This window comes from Hippocampus comes, unplaced genomic scaffold (assembly GCF_001891065.2).
Source record: "Hippocampus comes isolate QL1 unplaced genomic scaffold, H_comes_QL1_v1.1 scaffold121, whole genome shotgun sequence".
Lineage (NCBI taxonomy): Eukaryota > Metazoa > Chordata > Actinopteri > Syngnathiformes > Syngnathidae > Hippocampus > Hippocampus comes.
In genome coordinates, this window is record NW_017805986.1 from 207,720 (window position 1) to 221,264 (window position 13,545).

The following is a 13,545-nucleotide window of genomic DNA, read 5'->3' on the forward strand; positions in this document are numbered from 1 at the left end:
ATTTCGTCAAACTTTTTAATCCATACTGCATCCTGTTTACTGGAAATAAATCTAAGAAAGCTTGAAAGTCATGTTTGTGCCAAGCGTACTGATCAGTGATGCTTTTTGAAACGCCTCCTTCATGAATCAAGGCATCGCAGTGCATCTTTTTTTTTAACCCACCAATGCTGATGTTTACTGGAGTTGTGGCTTCATCATCGATCCCTAAAATCTTCACCTAATTCATCTTGGCGTTGACGTGTCTCCGCAGGTTCCCACCCGTTAGCGAGCTGGCGCCGGTGGGTACGCCGTTGGGGACCATTCTCGCCGCCGCCATCAACCAGACCATCTACTACTCCATCGTGGCGGGAAATGATTTAGGTATCTTTCTATTGCCTGCTGTCTTTGCGACATTCTGCTTGCAAACCACCACAAGATGCATCAACACTTTATTTCAAATACTTCAGTGCCAGTGCGGCCACAAAGGAGGCATTCGCCGTGGAGAAGGTCGGAAGAAATATCTTCGTAAGCAGTCTATTGATCGGTGTTTTCGGTGCACACTGGGCGAGTCTGAATTTCAAGTTCTGCCTTAGATCATATCAGCAAAGTAACAGGATCACATAAAGGACAAGGCACATTCATTTCAAATTCTGTTGACGCTGTATTAAATATAAAACTGCATTCACAATACAGAGTCACGACAGCTGCTAAGTAGCAAGTGATCCGGAACTTCCCCTCGGCAACTTACCGTGGCAGCAAGTTGCATACGCGGTGTTGTTTGTCCTTTGTCTGTCCTGGAGTGGAAAAGACAGCGGTGTCATATTTGCAAACCCAGACTTCTCGCTTGTCACACTCGTTGGCAAAACCGGCCGAGCGTAATTAGTCCCCGAGAGAGCAGACAACCCGGCAGGTGTGTGAATTTAGTCGTGTTTCATTGGCGCGTTTTTATTTATTTTTTTCACGAAACTTTTTTTTTTCTGTGAATTATATACAATACACTGCCGTAAGAATATTGATGACAGAAACATAACATATATATTTTAAAACCTAAGGGTTAAATGGGTGATGTAGAAGCTTGTGACCAACGTGCGTCATGTCACATTTGTTTTGTTTTGTTTTGTTTTTTTTCCTTTGCAAGTAGGCAATACACACAAGTTGACAACGTTCAAGATTATTACTAAAGTTGAGGTAACCTTTGGATAGAAAAGTTGACTACTGAACCAAGGTGATACCTTTGTTTTTCCCACTTCCCGCCCCTGCCCGATCCATGATATTTATTTATTTTTTTTGCCCGATTTTTTTTGTTTTTTTGTCCGTTTCAGTTGGCCTCACACGGCCGCGCTCTTGTTTGCTTGCAGGACATTTCCGTGTGAACAACAGAACGGGCGTCATCTCCACCGCCAAGCCGCTGGACTATGAAAATGTGACCAGCTACGTCCTGAGGGTGCAGGCCGACTCGCTGCTGGTTGTCATGTCCAACTTGCGCGTCCCTTCGAAAAGTAAGAACCGTGCGTCTGGGAATGTGTTTGCATATGCGTGGGCCTATTTTCTTCTATAGTCCCACTGGGATGAAACTACGATTGCCAGCCTAATAGGATAAGCCAAGTAATTTTTAAATGTTTTGGCAAAATAATAAAACAAAATGACCTTGACACAAACAATAACAATATTGCTTTGACGCCAGTTGTTGGCATCTTGGTGCCAAGGAACTGTTGAAGTTAGTTGAGGAACTTCATTGATATATATTGCAGATCTTCACCAGGTATGGAACATGCACGGATTCACTCTAGCAAAACCGATTTGAGTCCTATTGACGACTAAAATGTACATACGTTATAGGAGCATTTTATAGATATATCTATTATTGCCGTACAGCGACAGCATCTGCAGAAATTGAAAAACAGAAAAGTCTCTTCTTGACTTCAAAGCGTATTCAGTCGCTCATGCATGTCATGTAACACACACAGCACTTCATCTTTTGATCACGAGTGACAAGCGACAGCTAGCCCCCGGGCGACTTGCGCGGGAAGCTAACGTAGCAGTCATACCAGTCGCAGATGTAAATTAATTGTTTGTTCACACACACAAAAAAAAAACCCTAATTGCCAACAGCAATTGAATAAAAATAGCAACTCAACTCGCCACGCATCCTTTTTTAGACGGCGCTTTCGCAACAGCTGCAGCCGTAACAAAAGGGCAACCTAGCAAAACAAAACAGTGGGCTTGCTAACCTAAAAAAAAAAAAAAAAAAAAAAAGTGCGGCGCTCTCATCTGGCATTATCCTCAATTACAAACCTTTTTTGTGCGGCCGTCGATGATATGCAGATTCGGGGGGGGGGGATTATGTTTGCTGTACTGCACAAAATCAAATTGACCATCCGAGGCTAGTAAAAGTTTAATCATACTGATGCGATCTTTTTCTGTGACATCCTGCCAAATTTGATCAAAACGTGTCACAGTTTCCGCACTTGCAGATGATCTATTCGCTGACACGTCGACGGTCTGGCATGATTACCTGTTCTGTTTCCGTTTGCTTCAAACTAACCGCTTTCGGCGGGGCGGATGACATACTTGACGTCTTTTTCCAGTCCACTCTGGCAGCTGCTTCTTGAAAAGCAGCTTTGATGATCACTTGTCAGTCGGCCGCCTTTGTTCACCCGCGATGCATACATATTGGCTAATTTTGAATTTTGACGCTCGGCTTGGCATTCAAAATCGTGGATTTTGACTCCTCGCGGGGTTGTTTATTTTCCACTAGTCAAAGTAAACTTTGCCGTCATCGGAACGCTGAAACCTCACGGCTTGACGTCCGCATTTCAACCAGAATCCATCAACGGGTTCACAGTTTGCTGATGAAAGCTAATAACGACTCAAGTGTTCGAAACAAACGTTCCCCGATGAATAATCGATGACCTACTGCACGTTGCTTTGCCTCGGTTCATCTCTCAAATGCTAATCACGGGAATTACAGATCCGTAGATCAACAGTTCCGCAGATCCGTACGCTTGTGTCTTATCTGGCAGAGTCAACGTTGCGGGCTTTCATCGTCGAGATACGTCCGCTGACATTTCGTCCTCTTTTGGCAAAGCACCATCAAACGGACACATTAATACAATCGTGATCAGACGGCGGCAAACGCGTCTTTCTTCTTGTGAATGACTTTGACTTTAAATGACTTTTTTTTTTTTCTCCTCTGTAAAATCATTCAAAATCAAAACTGAAAGTACAATTTTAAGAGGCATCTTGACAGTCGTACATGGCGCTCTGCTCAACTGTATTTGGTTCGGAGCAGTCGGTTTTTCAGCTCAAAATAGGGGAAACTGAAAAACCACATAGCGTCGAATATGTCAGAAGCAAAACATGCCAATCAAGTTATTTGGGAAATCATGTGTCAACTTACTAAAATCTGTCCCGATTTGTCAAATTGTCATGTGTCATGAATAACGTTGAGATTTTGCAATCATTTTGTGACCTTGTTTACACTCAATTGGGCAATAATTGAACAAACTATTAAAATTGACTTGACTGATTTCAAAACTAGTAATCTCTTAATTTGTTGTGTACAAGTAATAATTTTGTGGTTTCACTGTCATAACGGCCCTCCGAGGGAAGACGGAACTCCAAATTGGCCCACGACTAAAATGAGTTTGACACCCGAGACGTAGATCAATAATCACTCAAAGTTTAAGTGTAGCTGGGACATGCAATAAACAACTTCAAACCGTGGTTTGTTTATTTCTCATCAACGTGGCTGTCGGTCACGGTGATGTTGAATTCACAAAATGGGCCACTGCTAAACACACTGAGTTGTCTTAATGTATGAAATGTGACATCAATAAATATAGTTGCGTTGCCTTTTTAACAGCACGTATTTTTTTCACATTTGCATGTATTTTATCCGTTTTTAAATTTAAAATTTCTGATTCAATATTTTTTATCAAGTATTGGTACTCCGTATAGGCTACTGCTGAAATATATTCAAAGTACTTATAGGCAGTTCCAAGTGAGTACCTCTGTGAGTGACGCTGTGGCTTCCACTTGCCTATAAATCAGTGGTTCCATCACCACCGTTCGGCGATTTGAAAAAGTTCCCGTGGAAACGCATCAAAAGCCTTGGCATGCAGTGTAGGCGCAGACCAGCGACAGACTTCGTGGTGAACATGCCGTTTTATGAAAGCAATTTGTTTACCGCGGTGACGGGACTTTTTTACTGTTGTTGAAGAGAGCTTCTTGTGGGCCTTTAAACCGGTAAACCCCTGCACAGTGCATCATTTCCATTCGAAATCCTGGCGAGGACAGGTTGGAAAGAGTCGATGTTTCCAAGAAGAAGGGGAAGAGCAGGAGAGAAAGTCAACGGACCCTCATTGCGCATCCCCGAGGGTCCTTCCTCTCTGTCTCACAGCTTTTGTGGCTGTAATCTGATGTGCAGTCGGTGTGCGTCCAAATCCCCTGGCGCTCCCTGCGCTCCAATGCAACATGACTTTACACTTTTGCATGCCAGAAGAAGACAAATGGGATATGACAGGATTTTTTTTCTCCCCCCTAACCTAGACTGGAAAGGTGAATAGATTTTTGCCAGTGTATATAATTCAAGGCTTGAAAAACATCAAATTAGCATTGTGCGCCTTATCAAATCACACGCAATAGCAAAACTGAGTATCAAGCACCGAGACGTCCCCCCAAAAAAAAAGCTTTGCTGAGCTGCTTTGCTTACGTCACCCGCCATAGGTAGTAGTCGGAAGTTGAGGCGTCCCTTGGCGCTACATATGCTGTACCAGCTAGCTAATAACAAGCGTCGGCTGGCTACTGCTACAGCTGCACACATTGCAGAATTACTCCAAAGTCATTAATCATTGCCTCCGTGGCGGCGAGTAAGCTCCGTTTCTGACAAATGTCGTTCTGACGAAAGGAGGGGCCAAGCTAATTGCGAAGCTAATTTCAAATGGACTCAGCTAGCGCGCCTCAGTTAAGTGCTTGTTCATCTCCACTTTTCACAGATATCTGGTCGTAACCGCGCGCTACGCCGTACGTCAGCCAGGAGGCGTGGCCTATGAGCGGAAAAGTATAAATACATTAGTGTCAAATATTTTTTAGTTATTTGTTAATTTTCACAAGAGACTCCAAATGAAGTTGGTGATTTGCAAATTTGCACCGCAAAGAAAAAAATGCATTTGCATTTCCTGTTTAGTTCAACTGGAAAAGATGATTGATTAACAAGCTTGGCAACATACTTCATCAAATTCTTAACTATATCGCTCAATTTGTTTTGCCTGATTTGGGCTGACCGTCAAATAATTCTTTCCGTTATTTGCATTTTTTTTTTTTTTTTAATGATGGCCTCTCGAAAGTTTTAGTTAGCGTAAAGTTTTTCAAGATGGATTAGAGTTACACCTCCGCTCGCCTCGGATAATATTTCATCATCATTTTGACGAGTTCACTGAGAACTCAACATCCCCACTGTTTGCTCGGCGAATTTCAATTGTTGATTTCCTGATGTGCTTATTGGGGGCAAGAGGAGAGCCGGGGCTCCGCTCTGCATTTCTCACACGCGTAATGTCGTCATTGATCAAAGCAACTCGGCCTCATTATTGACTCTTAATGCCTTCGGATGAAACCAAACGAGCTCCTGGCGCTCGCGTGTTCTTAGAAGCAATCTCCAACTAAGATGAGAGCACGTCGCCGCTTGCCGCGGGCGGCCACCAATCTTTTTAACGGCTTAAGAACTATCTGAAGAAATACGGATGAAAATGACCATGGAATGGGAGGCGCAGACTTGAGCTGCCACATGTTGACTTTTTAATGAGTCAAAACGGCAACAGAAGCCTACAAAATTGAGAGAACGCCCGTATGTATGTCTTGATATTTATTTAGCATTTGTGAAACTTGTATTTAATCAGAAATCATCGTTAACAATTGTGATTTTAATACAGGCACATTGATGATGTATATACTGTATGTATATACAACATGTATGTAATGTAAATACTTTTTCTTAACATTGACCCCCCCCCCCCCCATGACATTTCCATAGTGCACTCTTTTCCACATGACGTAATATTCCGGCGTACAAACATTTGGATTGTGATAATGGTCAAACGCAAAAAACGTGTGCCCCGCCCCCCTCCCATCAAATATGTACTACTAAGCGAAGCACATAGAATGTTCTCAGTAATAAGATGCCTGCCGTGTGTCACGGGAAATGATTTCATCCTTGTCATTTCAAGTGGCGGTCCAGCTGACGAGCGTGGCGAAATGAGAGTGACGCGAGCATTTTCACTTCAAATGGTGCAACGTTCGATCAACGGTGGTTCTGATTATCTTTCGGGACGTGTTGATTCAGCCGTCAGTGACGGGCGGCAGATGGGGGGGCCCATCAGTGAGGGAGCGAGTAACCGATGTGTCATGTCATGATGTCGGAAGACTTGCGCAAATGGGTGGCGTTGGTAGAATCAAAAAGTTTGGATACATTTCAACTGTTTATGAATCATAAAATTTGCAACAGTGAAAAGTCCCCTGTTGTGAAAAATGTCTTGCTGCAAACATGATTTCGTTGGAGAGGAGTTTCACTGTATTGTCTTGTCGCAGCCAACACGGCCAAGGTGTTCCTGGAGGTGCGCGACGAGAACGACCACCCTCCAGTCTTCACCAGGAAGCTCTACATAGGCGGCGTGACCGAGGACACCAAGATCTTCAGTTCCGTGCTCAAGATAGTGGTGAGGAAAAATATTCGCTTTCCCATCAGCGTGCCTTCAACCCCGCCAAACCCGCCGCAACGCTTACCCGGCCTTCGTCCCCTCTGCAGCAGTTTTCTGTCCACCCGCACATCACCCGTAACACAATTTGCCTCACTGTCATTCCCCCTCGATGTCCTGCTCACAGAGGCGTGGCCGGACATCCTGCCTTGCCGTCAAGACGACTTGTCTTTGGCACACAAAACATGCTGCATACAGTCTACATTATGCGTATCGTGTTTTTGATGGTAGTCTTACTATACTAAATGTGTTAGAAAAGTTTCAGGACTGGCCTCACAACATAGATTTTTTTCAAACTACACAGTTTTTCCCCAAAGAGAGGCCTCGAAATGTCATCATGTCACGTCACTGACACTGTTGTTCACACACGGCCTGTTCAAGAATGAACTGCCCAGCCCTTTTGGACTGGAAGCTAACCAAAATGGCTGCAACGACTAAGGCACGTAAAGATGAATCTTAGCATCTTTTTGGGCGATTACCGTTCGAGCACCAAATGGCAGCAGCGTCAGGTCGGGAACAGATCTTCAAAAAAGAAGCTTGAAGCTGTTTACTGTTGCCCTCAGTTGAACTTTACTGCCGCCGTGATTCCATTTCGCTTCATGCTATCAAACAATACGAAAATGCCATCAAACAGAAAACAAATAGCATCGGCGCAACACATGTAGACAGAACATAATAGAACATTTTTACTGCAGCTTACTGAGCGTTTGCGATTGGCAGATTCATGTACGAGCCAGATGTCTGTTACACTGCCCCCATGTGGCCAAGGCGTACACACCAGAGGGAGCAGCACAATGGCCATTGAAACATGTAGCAAAAATGATTAAATTCTTTACTTTCTATTTATTTATTAATTTTTTTTCAGACTGAAACCGATCTGCACTGCATTTATTTTTTATTTTTATCAGCACATGGCATTTAGTCTTCATCGTCAAAGTCATGAGTCAAATTGCATCGTCCCTCGATGGCACCGATTGGCACCCTTTCCTCAATTCTTAATCCCTGGCATGTCTGTGGCCCTCCGTGAGGCCTTCTCGCTTCTTCCACTCTTCCATCAATAACAAGGAGGAGGAAAAGAAGAGATTGCCGCTATTTATCAGTGTCACTTGCGACACGGGCGAGAATTGATGTCTTTTGTTTGAGCTCAACCGCCACTCTGAATTTGTGCCGCCCGGTTTTTGTTTTTTTTTTTTTTTTTCACGGTTTCGCTTTCCATCACATTTAGTAGATGGACTAGCTTAATGGAGTGTAGGCTGGCTATGAATTGTACGCTTCTTTTGAAGATGCTTTTTAATCCTGCCTGATACTTTTTCTCTGAAAACCGAAATGACCAGCGGAGAAAATGCATGAGGTAGAATTTAATCATAAGAGGAAACATAGGCTTCTTAGTAATCTATTACAAAAAGTCCCGGTGGAACAATTTTGCAGCAGCCAGGTGGAACTACGTGTGATGGAGATAACACAAGAAGCCTGCGGCTGCGACTCTTTTCCGTCAGCCACTTAATGTATCGCCTCGGCACCTGCATCAGAAAGAAAAGAAAAAGCAATTATCTCCATCTCCATCACTTGGAGTCTAAATGTTCTTTTTTTTTGTTTTAAACAGCTCCAAGTTAGTTTTGTTCATTCTTCTTGTTTTTCTACGCCATCCCCTCCTTGATAATGACATCATCGTACGACATAGAGGAATTAATAATCAATGCTGTAACCCCCCCACCCCCCACCCCCCCAACTCTTCAGATCATTGAATTGCCAGGCCCTCACAAATCGAATGCAATCCGTTCCGGGAGGCTCTTTGGCCTTCCCAATTGGAATCAATTTTCTCTTGAATGAATGCTTTCCAAGGATTGGACTTTTTGCCTCATTACAAAACTTTGAAGAACAAGTAGTGGAATGTGCAGGGGGGGAAAAAAAAACAGTTAGTGCCCAGAAAGAGACTAAGAGCATTTTCACTGTGCTTTTATTATTATTATTCTTTTTTAAGGCTACCGATCAGGACACCGGGAACTTCAGCGCCATGGCGTACCGTCTCATCATCCCGCCGACGGCGGAAGGCCAGGACAGCTTTGTCATCGAGACGTACACCGGCGTCATCAAGTCGGCCATCATGTTTCGAAACATGCGCAGGTCTTACTTCAGCTTTGAGGTGATCGCCACCGACGACTACGGCGAGGGTCTGAGCAGCAACGCTGACGTGGTGGTGAGTCTCCGCTTTCGGGAAATAGACTTGATGTGATCGTTGGGGTTGGACAGCTTGAGGCTAACGTTTTTTTTTCTAACGGACGGTGTTGTTAATGAACTCATTTTTGTTTGGAACAATAGAAAAAGACCCAAAGAAGAAGCCTGATTGTTTATATTTGAGATTTAGAAAAATATTTGCTCTTGATTTTTATATTTTAAAAGAGGTCGCATGTAATGAGCACATGGTGGCTCTTCGCTTAGCAACACGATTCACTTACCAAGCTGACTATCGACTGAGAACCTCTGAAAGCTTTTTATTATGAATGGATATTCCACCCTAACAGATTGGACATTTTATGCTTGACAACATCCAGAATGAAACATTTTTAGATCGCATCTGCTTTTTTCTTTTTTTTAAATTGACGTCAATTCAAACTGTAGATGTTCCACCTGCTGTGTCCAAATATTTCCATATATTCGGTTGCATCAGAATGCTTTTACCACATGGCATTAATACCATCCATCAGCGCTTGTTCCCTTTCGAGTTGTCGCAGGGGAAGCTGCAGAAGATGCTAGTTAACTTTTGTGTGAGCGGCAGGGAACGTCCCGGACTGGTCGTCAGCCAATTGCCCGACGGCATTTATTGCAAGTGGGCAATTTGACGGTGCGTGATATTCTCAATTTCTTCCTGACTGATTTCGTTTGAACTGTGGGGCTCGCAGGTGTCTGTGGTCAACGCGTTGGACATGCAAGTGATCGTGTCAACCGTCCCGCCCACGTTGGTCGAAGAAAATAAAGACCAACTCATAAGGTGAGGATGCATTTCCCAGCCGTCCGTTTTCTGCGTGCACTCTGTGCGCACATCTCAAATAGCCATTTAGATTCATTGCAATGTTATTCATTTTTTTAATCCAACGTTGCATCAGAATGATTTTACCACATGGCATTAATACCATCCATCAGCGCTTGTTCCCTTTAGAGTTGTCGCAGGGGAAGCTGCAGACGATGCTAGTTAACTTTTGTGTGAGCGGCTGGGAACGTCCCGGACCGGTCGTCAGCCAATTGCCCGACGGCATTTATTGCAAGTGGGCAATTTGACGGTGCCTGATATTTTCAATTTCTTTCCGACTGATTTCGTCTGAACTGTGGGGCTCGCAGGTGTCTGTGGTCAACGCGTTGGACATGCAAGTTATCGTGTCAACCGTCCCGCCCACGTTGGTCGAAGAAAATAAAGACCAACTCATAAGGTGAGGATGCATTTCCCAGCCGTCCGTTTTCTGCGTGCACTCTGTGCGCACATCTCAAATAGCCATTTAGATTCATTGCAATGTTATTCATTTTTTTAATCCAACATGCGTGGTTTTTGGAAATGGGTCGAAAGACCACGCGAAAAGGACCACGGTAGGATTCAAATCATCTCAAATAGCCATTCGAATTCATCTCAATTGCATTCATTTTTTTTAATCCAACATGCGTGGTTTTTGGAAACGTGTCGAAAGACCACGCGAAAAGGACCACGGTAGGATTCAAACCCAGACCCTTTTGACTGTGAGGCGGGCACATTAACCGCATGCTCAACCGCACCACAAAGGCAAGAGTATGAGACAGGCATTTGGCTAACTTCTTTCTCGCAGTAAAATGAACAATCACTCTTAATGGGATGGGAGATTCTCTCTTTCAAGGTTCTGAACTCCTGTTTCGAAGGCAGAGGCTTGGTTGGTACAAATAGCTCAGTTTCCCCATTGCTGACGTCACGTTGTTCTTTGTTCATGAACGATTCCACAATTAATCAACAGTAACGCCACCAAATTAGAACAAAACGAATGCCATTGATTTTAAAAATTCAAATCATCTCAGTCCTGATTTTACGAGGATACGTTTCCGCACCGTGAGGGACGGCGAACACGTTCCGGCAGATGCATCATATCGCCACATCCGCCCTCGATCCAATCAGTATTTTATTTTCCAGAACATTTGCTCGCCCTCCAGTGTGACTTCCAGTTAATTGTTTTCCTTGTTTGAATAGATAGCTTCGCCTGGCGGAAAACAAAAAACAAATTGCACTTTCTCCACCGGCTCCGCCCGCAAGGATATGAGGCAGATTAGTTTTAAGGAGGCTCCTAATTCACCTTATAAATTTGCCACCGGAAAAATGACTCGTCATAACCCCGACTCGCCAAACTAAAACTCTTCTCCAGCTCTTAAATAAATATCAATCAGCCGAGCGAAGGCCTTGCTCGATGACCCACTCGAGGGGGATGATACAGTCTCTTCTGTCCCCGTCCAAATTATTTAATGACAGCCATTCGGCGGAACCTCCTTTGGCACCTGGTGAGACTCGCCGTTTTTTGGCCTAATGAGGCAACGTGAAAGGCAACCTGGTGTTAACTGATTTTCAATCGCTCACCGTGTCTCCCTCATACATGTTTTGACCTAGAGAGGCACATCTCAGGGGCCGTTGTATTGGCGTTGGCAAAGGCAACTCGCATCCTTCTCTTCCTGCCCGAAAAAGGATCATCGGGGCCCAAATCACAGCACGATCGTTGCCAGATTTGCTGGATCGGCCGTGCCAGAAACGGTTAATTGATTCCGAAGCTAATGGGTGTCTGATGTCTTTTCTAATCGCTCTGTTGCATTTTCCACCCCACCTTTTTTTTTTTTTTTTTTTATTGCATTATGGCAATTTCCAGTATCCTGGAGCGTCACGTCCAGGACCAGATCCCCGGCGCCAAGGTGATTGTGGAGGCCATCGGGCCGCGTCGCCACGGTGACGGCTTTGAGCTGGAGGACTACAGCAAGTCGGACCTGATGGTGTACGCCATCGACCCGCTTACAAACAGGGCCATTTCGCGCCAGGAGCTCTTCAAGTAAGGCGCTGAGATTATTTTTGCCTTTTTTTTTTTTGCATTCCCTGTTCCAGTCAGCTCAGGTTGCTTGAGGCTCTTTCAGTCCATCGAGCAGCAGCTATTCATGAGCTCCGTGGCGTTTTGCTCTTAGGCCCTTTTAAACGATAGAATCCTGACAGTTGCCATTCAGTGGCGGTGGTGGATTTCAGACTCTTTTTTTTTTTCTCATTTCAAAATTTTTCATTGGGCAAGAAAAATAAACTGATGTCAAAAACCAACCTGAACAACTAACTCAAAAAAAATTAAACAAATTTATGACATTATTTTCTATTCTATTTTTGATTTGTACTTGGTGCATACGTTTCAGTTCTGTTTTCTCACTCGCTCTCAAAACAAGCGCCGATACAAGATTTCTTTTTCTTTTTTTTTTTTTTACCTCTGCAACACTCTCGAAACAATTTTCCCTCGTTGCCAATGACTGTCATTTGCGACATTTCATGCCCACACTATTTTCCCACAAAAAAGATTGGTCCCATTTATTTTTCCCTTTCACAACTACATATAACAGCATCGCCAATTGTTTCAAGGGCTTGAGCATGCGCCAGAAATATATACCAATTGTTTTCTTAGAGAACGTATCAGTCGAGGCCTTGTTCTCGTGTTCCCAGCATCTGTCTGAGACAGCGTGATTACGCTTTTTTTTTTTTTTTTTGGGACCACGTTTACCTTCTAGCACAGCAACACATCGAAAGACATTTTTCTTCCTATCGGGGTAAAACAGGTCCTTGGTTGACAGTTGAGGACAGATCGAATCCACCCATCCACCCCGCCGTACATACAGTACATAAGGATCCTGTCTGAATAAATGGGAACAGGTCATTCAGATCCAGTTTTATCTGAGCAGCCCGACGTGCCACTATTATTCTACATACACAGTGCAAAAGGAGGTGACAGTATCATTCCCTTTCGATGGAGTCTGTGTTAAAGGCAAAGTGTTTTATTTGCAACACCCGCTTGTGCTTCAATGTAGATTTCTCGACGGGAACGTTCTGGAAATCAACAAGGAGTTCCAGCCTTACCTGGGCGAGGGCGGCCGAATCCTGGAGATCCGCTCGCCGGACATCGTGGCAAGCGTGAAGAAGGCCGCCCAAGCCGTGGGCTACACGGAGGGGGCTCTCCTCGCTCTCGCCATCATCATCATTCTCTGCTGCATCCCCGCCATCCTCATCGTCATGGTTACGTACAAGCAGTGAGTACAACGCGCCAGTTTTCTGCCGGGATCACAAATAATGGGAAGAACATTCAGATCGAGTCCTTGTTGCTCTCATGCTGACTGCGCACTCTGCTGGCCTCATCGCCGCGATGGCGCTTTTGGGAAAGCAAATTAATGACTGCTCATTTGTAACAAATATCTACACTCGGTTGTGACCGTCAAAGTGTGTCGTCGTGCCACTTTATCATGTCGCAGATACACACAAATTCACAAAGAAATAATGGCATGCCTTTTGGGGTATGATATCATGGAAGCCGGCTAGGTTTTGGAGTGTTTATTGTTGTCCATGCATTGGGACATAGGGTAAATATGGGCACGGGATTCATTGATTTGATATTATGGCGTGAACTAAAACACAACTCATATTCTTGAAAAACAATTAGAATTTTTTTTTCCCATACAGGTCAGTCGTTATATACAATTTGTGGACATCAGATGCCTGCCCCCATTTTTGAATTTGAGTAAAAATAATGGCCAATGACTTTTTTTTCTCTCTCTCTCCCTCCCTGTCTTGCTC

General features: G+C 44.1%; 1 protein-coding gene across 4 annotated transcripts in view; it reads left to right on the plus strand.

The window, feature by feature from the left end:
• Positions 1-13,545, plus strand: part of pcdh15a (protocadherin-related 15a) — a 228,633-nt gene that overhangs the window by 200,702 nt on the left and 14,386 nt on the right. For all 4 annotated transcript variants that reach the window (XR_002170731.1, XM_019891743.1, XM_019891745.1 and 1 more), the window contains exons 26-32: positions 251-360; positions 1,338-1,478; positions 6,565-6,692; positions 8,713-8,928; positions 9,632-9,720; positions 11,600-11,776; positions 12,786-13,004. Coding sequence is in view for 3 of the 4 variants with exons in the window: in XM_019891743.1 (XP_019747302.1) it covers positions 251-360; positions 1,338-1,478; positions 6,565-6,692; positions 8,713-8,928; positions 9,632-9,720; positions 11,600-11,776; positions 12,786-13,004 (1,080 nt within the window). In the remaining variant the exon portion in view is untranslated. The remainder of the gene's footprint in view (positions 1-250; positions 361-1,337; positions 1,479-6,564; positions 6,693-8,712; positions 8,929-9,631; positions 9,721-11,599; positions 11,777-12,785; positions 13,005-13,545) is intronic.